Source organism: Coptis chinensis, chromosome 5 (genome assembly GCF_015680905.1).
Source record: "Coptis chinensis isolate HL-2020 chromosome 5, ASM1568090v1, whole genome shotgun sequence".
Classification (NCBI taxonomy): domain Eukaryota; kingdom Viridiplantae; phylum Streptophyta; class Magnoliopsida; order Ranunculales; family Ranunculaceae; genus Coptis; species Coptis chinensis.
Genome location: NC_141460.1, coordinates 68,124,199 through 68,130,391, shown reverse-complemented (window position 1 = coordinate 68,130,391; position 6,193 = coordinate 68,124,199). Strand labels below are relative to the sequence as shown.

Genomic DNA, 6,193 nt, shown 5'->3' with positions numbered 1-6,193 from the left:
ATGCCCGGCCCACATTACACATCTGCTGCACCTTGTAGGACTCAGCCTTCATGATGTGAAGAAATCCACTGATGAGGACTACTTGGTTTGGTGGCCCGACATTAAAGGACACTTCTCTGCTCAAGGTGCATTCCAGGAAATCAGATTCAAGAGGCCTAAAGTACACTGGTCCAAACATGTATGGAATTCCTACATACATCCCAAACACGCAGGTACAGTTTGGAAACTCTGCTCAAAAGCTAATGCTACGGATGAGAACATCAAGAAAAGGGGAGTCACTATCGCGTCTAAGTGTAGACATTGTGGCGCTCAAGAAGAGTCTCTTAATCACCTTCTTTGGGAGTGTGTGTTTGTGAAAATTCAAATTTAGAGGGACATTCTCCAACATGAAGGAAGCCATTAAATTGAGCAAGAATAGTAGCCCGAGAGTTGTACATTTATGGACTGCTGTAGTTTTTGGAGGCATGACCGGCTTATGGAAACATAGGAACAGGGTTTTCTCTCAAGACAAAGCAGTATCAAAAGCCTTTTGCGAGGGCATTGTAAGATCACATATCATCACGACCTCTTACCTCTCAAAAGGACACACGGAGCCGTCTGATGCGGGAATTCTAAACGAATGGGGTATCCATATGAACACTGCTGCTGCGAGAAAGAGGATTCATTGTATTTGGATACCACCAACCATAGCACAAGTGAAGCTCAACACTGATGGTGCAGCCAGAGGCAATCCTAGGCCTGGGGGTTTTGGGGTCTCCTTTCGCAACCACAATGGCAACTTCCTATACGTTATGGGTGGAGGATTGGGCAACACTACATGTTATCTAGCTGAATGTACAACCATAGTTGAAGGGGTGGAGGCAGCTTTGTCAAGGGGATGGAATAACCTGTGGGTGGAATCCGACTCATAAGTAGCAGTAACTGCTGCCAACTCATCAGCTATGCCATGGGAACTTCTCAACAGATGGAAACTATGCTCTCGTGCATGTACTTCCTTGCGAGTGACCCATACTTGGAGGAAAGCCAACCAAGCGGCTGACATCATTGCTAAGAGAGCATCTCGACTGGCTAACAAGGAGATCATATTTTGTAATGGCAGACCCCCATGGATATATAAATGGGAGGTGCCTTACGGTTTGTATGTGCGCCATGCATGAGTAACTATTGGCATTAGCACTGCCTAGAAAACTTGTAATTCTTTTCCATTCTTTTTTAATATATTTTTAACTTACCAAGCAAAAAAAAAAAATGCTTGATGCTTTAAGTCTTTATTAATTCTTGACTCTTAAGAAGATGAAAAGTAAGAAGAAGAGGAGCTAGAGTTGTTAGAAGTTTGCATGAATTGGTTGGTTTCTTGTGATCAAAGTAAGAAGAAATGGAGAATTGTTAAAAGTAAGATGAAGAAAGATATTAGATGGAGATGGCGATTGAAAGATATTGAAGAAGATTGAAGGAAGGGGTTTTATTTCTTGAAGGAAAAGGGAGATTCTATTGCATGGGAAGTTTGTTTAAGTTTAGGAAATGGCTCATTTTTTTTAGCCTTTTTGTCCCAGTCAGATGCACGAGCTATAGCATTGATTGGGAAAACATTATTTAGTTTTATAAGAGATTACACATTCTTTTAATTGAAGTTTTCTAAGAGATGTAAACACGGTATTTTGGTTTGAATAGATGTAAGCGGGTTTTTTTTTTTTTTTTTTTTTTCATTAAGAGGCCCCTACCCCTTCCTCATAGAGGAGAAATAAAAAAGTGCTATTACAATCTTACGTACCCTTTCCCACTAGCACTTCCTAAACAATTTTCTTTATATCTTTAGAAAATGAGCTAGGGATGAGTTCAATAAATAAAACGTATGGAATAGTAGCTACAAGGCTATCAGCTAGTCTATTACATTCTCTAAACACATGTATTATAGAGAAGCAATCAAAAGTGTTTCTCTGCTTCCTTATGTCTTCAAGTATCTTCCTTACCCTCCATGGCTACTGCTTCTTTTCCTGTAGAAAACTTATCACATTTGTGGGATCTGTTTGTGCCTTTATTTTCTTAACATTGTATCTCTTCGCTAGTTTCAATCCTTGTTGCAATCCTTGCAGTTCAATGAATGCAATAGATGTAAACTGAGACTTTCCTTTTGCTGCCAAAATTGTAGTACCTTCATCATCTCGTAGTGTTGCTGCCCATCCTCCTTCCATCCCTTGTAGAGTACCATCTATATTTAGATTCACTATTCCTGGTCCTGCTCATTCCCATTTGCATTTTCGACTTTTTACTTGTTCTGGTTCAATGTGCATGTTCCATCTCTTCATGAAGGCATCTCTCTCCTGTCCTTCTTCCAACTTAAATTCAATTGAGCTTAGTTTAGTTCTGACATCCTTCATGATTAAGTGTACCATCTGATCAATATACCTTGTCTTGTGCTTGAATATTCTACCGTTCCTTTCCTGCCAAATCCAATAAAAGAATGTATTAGTTACCAGTTTTAAGGCATCTTGGTTGCAACCTTTCCCGATAGTTTTCTGGACCAGCCAGCTCACTTCATCTTGCCATGTTGTTGGGAGCTTCCTTACATACCCAGCCAAAGCCATTAGAGTGCTCCATATGTTCTATGAGTACGTATACTCAAAGAAGATGTGTTGAGCAGTTTCAACCTCTCTCCAACAGAGAACACAAATATCAGACACCACAACATTCCACTATTTTAGTTTCTCTCTCGTTTTCAGCCCCTTATTAAAAAACATCCACCCTATGAAGGAATGCCTTGGAATTCTGTTCGTGAACCAAACTTAGCCATGCCATGCTATGGGTTGTCCCACAGGCCGCATACTCTCATATGTAGATTTTAGAGAGTATTCACCATTATGCAATTCAGTCCATATGACTTCATCTTCTCCTCCATCTATCTGCACTTCTTCTTCCATTTTGCGCGCAATCTCATTCAAATGTGGTCTAATATGTTGTAGCACCGTCCATCTTTCATTTTCTATGAGGCAAGACACTATGGCACTCAGATTACATGTGGAATCATAGCGAAGAGCTTTAGGGAACTCTTCTCTCAGTAAGCCCAATTGGATGCCATGGATCGTGCCACATCTTTGTGTTTTTCCCATCTTCTATCTGGTATAATATAAGATCTGCTGCATCAGTTCGTACCTGTAAGACATGGGCTATGTGCGTATGTCCAAGTTGGATAAAGACTCAAGTATTCAAGTAAAGCAAAACTCTACTTGTTGAGATTGAGATAAGTATCACTTTAGATATGTATATATCACTCTCTACCTATAAGAAGGGAAGAGTAAAACCAATGTAGGTGGTAATCACAAATATTCTCATTCTCACTCTTAATTCTCTGAATTCATTCTTGGCAAGCTCCTTAAGGTTTTATAGGTATGAAAACAAAGCCACTATTCTACTAATCGTGGTTACGACAACGAGAAGAGACGTATCTTTGATTGATTCCGATTCCACTTCCGCTTCTGTTGTCGAGCTTATTGATTTGTTTCCACAAAAGGTATGTTTATTCTTTTGTCTTCATTGGTATCAGAGCCTGTATGATTAAAGATCATTTCTTTGTCGTTACATGATTGAGTATTGAAAAGGTGCAATTTTTTTTTCGTTTAGATTGCATATTCGATATCGTGTTTTATGATATTCTTATGCCATGTAGTAAACATTGGGACGTTAATAACTTTTAACCATAATGCTTAGCATATGCCCTGCTTGAACTTTGAATTGAATGTGATACTTCATGTAACAAAAGTTAACATGATTTTTAAACTGCTGCTCAAGTTTGTTTTGGTTCTGTGTGAAATGTGATGCTTGAGATTTTTAAGAAGAATCCTTACACATGGCAAGAATCTTGCACTCAGTGTAAGCGATGCTTAAAGTTAACGTTTTTTTTAAACTACTGCTCAAGATTTTTCCTTGAGTTGAGTTACTCATTACTGAATAAGGCTTACATGAAAAGTATTATATTTGAATTCATGTGGTATTGGTTCATTTGGACATTCAATCGCACATGCTGATTTGTTGACATTATATCTAATGTGTGTTATAACTACTGAATAAATATGAGAAGTATTGGTAAGATTTTATTAACGCACATTGCTGACTTGTTGATTATCTGAATTCACGTGGTATTGGTAGTTAATGGAGCAACATTTATTTGATGCTAGAAAAACGTGCTTGAACTCAAATATGATATTTGCGGTATAACAATGGTTTGCATGATTTTTGCTCTACAAAAAGTTAGATAAACACACAGTATAATAGTTGGGTATTTGTTATGGTACTGTGGCTGTCACACCCCGAATTTCGACAGAATTTGGAAAAAACATTATTTGTTCCCGACTCTTCAATCTCCGAGGTGTGATGCACTCTCAACTCCCAAAAACCCATAAACAGTTTAAATATGCGGATAAATAAAACAAATCAAAATTTTAAGTTAAACAAAAGTCATCTTCATTACAAAAATTAACAAATGAAAATGCAAATAACCTTATCTCAACTGAAAATCTATATCACCTCAAAGGAAAACAAAGCCTATCTTGAAATGCGACGCTAACGCAAACCACGAGCAGCAACCAATCTTCTTCAACACTAAACCTGTCAAGACTTATCAACTATGTTCATTTAATGAACACACCCGATAAGCCAACATGCAAATCAGGTCAGCATTATAAAAATGTTGGTGTGAGTAGCTCTAAAATACAACATATACTTATATATATACATACACCATCCATAAGGCAGTTAGTTCCTCCACCTAGGCGCCTTAACTCCTAACAACTAATACAACATCCTTAAGAACAATAATTAAGGTCGGTAGTTCCTCCACTGAGGCGCCTTAACTTCCCACTAACCACACAACAACTATTCTCATAATAAATAAGGCATGTAGTTCTTCCATCGAGGCGCCTTAGGTTCTAACTAAACAAATAACCAACCAAGCATATTATATCCGTACCGCATTTCATGCTCAATTACAGAGTGGGTCGTCTCTACCCAAGTAATTAGTTTGACCCACCCTCCTGCAAAACTCTATCCAATCATATATTTCAAGATATATTATTAACCAACACATTACCATAATTATATTAATTAAGGCTTTCTTTTTGTGTCCCTAAAATCACGTCGTATCTATGTCTTACCTAGTTTTCCTGGCTACCACAATCGCTTCCCAACGCTAAACATGTACATCCACATGCCTCCCCTCACATAATGAACCACTCCGTGCGTAACTACCCTGAGCGGGATGCCGCACACCAGGTAACCCTCACACGAAAGCCATTATGCAAGTACTGCCACTATTCGGCATAAAATATCGAGCGTCTCGTTCTATTTTGCGAACGGAATAATCAAGCCACTATTCGGTTACGCCAGAAGGGTCTATCACATTACTTACGCCCGAAGGCCATTCAGATTCGAAGCGCCCGGAAGGGTCAATCAAATTACTGCACCAATACGGGGGCAAATCACATGAGTTGTGGTAGTCAGGTTCTAGGATTTTTGTTACGTAATTTATTTAGGTGTCATACATTTATGACTCATAATCATCCCACTATATCACGTGCAAGTCAAATACCTTATTGCACTATGCCACAATATTTAGAAATATCTTAATTATATCTCATAACCACTTTCATTCTGTCACGTGCCAATATATTATTGCACTACGCCACAATCCCGTGGGAAATATCCACAAATACTCTACTAGCATCTCACAGATAAAATAATGGAGTGTTTATATATTTATTTCTCCAAAACTATTGCATTTAATATATATATCCCAACATATATATAATGTCACAATATCAACGTCAAATCTTAATTAGATAATGACAACCAAAGTTATACAATCTTCCACAGCATTTTAGCATTTGATTTGTCCATACAATTTACAACATAAAATGTAGCACAATTAAACAGTCCACAGTCCACAATCAAAGCCCAATATATATATGTTTTACACACTATTCACGTCAAATCTTAATTAGATAATGACAAACAACGTTATATAATGTTCGACAATATTTTATTACTACATTTGTCCATATTCTTAAATATGTGAAAAACTGGAAAAAGTTAACATTCCACAGTCAACGGTCAAAGTCAACGGTCAATGGTCAAAGTCAAAGTCAACACGTCATGGTCAAAGTCAACACATCATGGTCGAAGTCAAACTGTCATTTTCATG

General features: G+C 37.8%; 1 protein-coding gene across 1 annotated transcript; it reads left to right on the top strand.

Moving 5' to 3' along the window:
* The first annotated feature begins 386 nt into the window (after positions 1–386).
* On the top strand, positions 387–911 carry LOC147498524 (uncharacterized). Its single transcript, XM_086563256.1, has one exon. It carries the CDS (start codon positions 387–389, stop codon positions 909–911), a length of 525 nt encoding a protein of 174 aa, XP_086419382.1.
* Positions 912–6,193: the final 5,282 nt, after the last annotated feature.

Excerpts from the sequence above, each read along its gene's own strand:
- LOC147498524 (XM_086563256.1), top strand. The coding sequence starts at position 387 with ATGAAGGAAGCCATTAAATTGAGCAAGAATAGTAGCCCGAGAGTTGTA.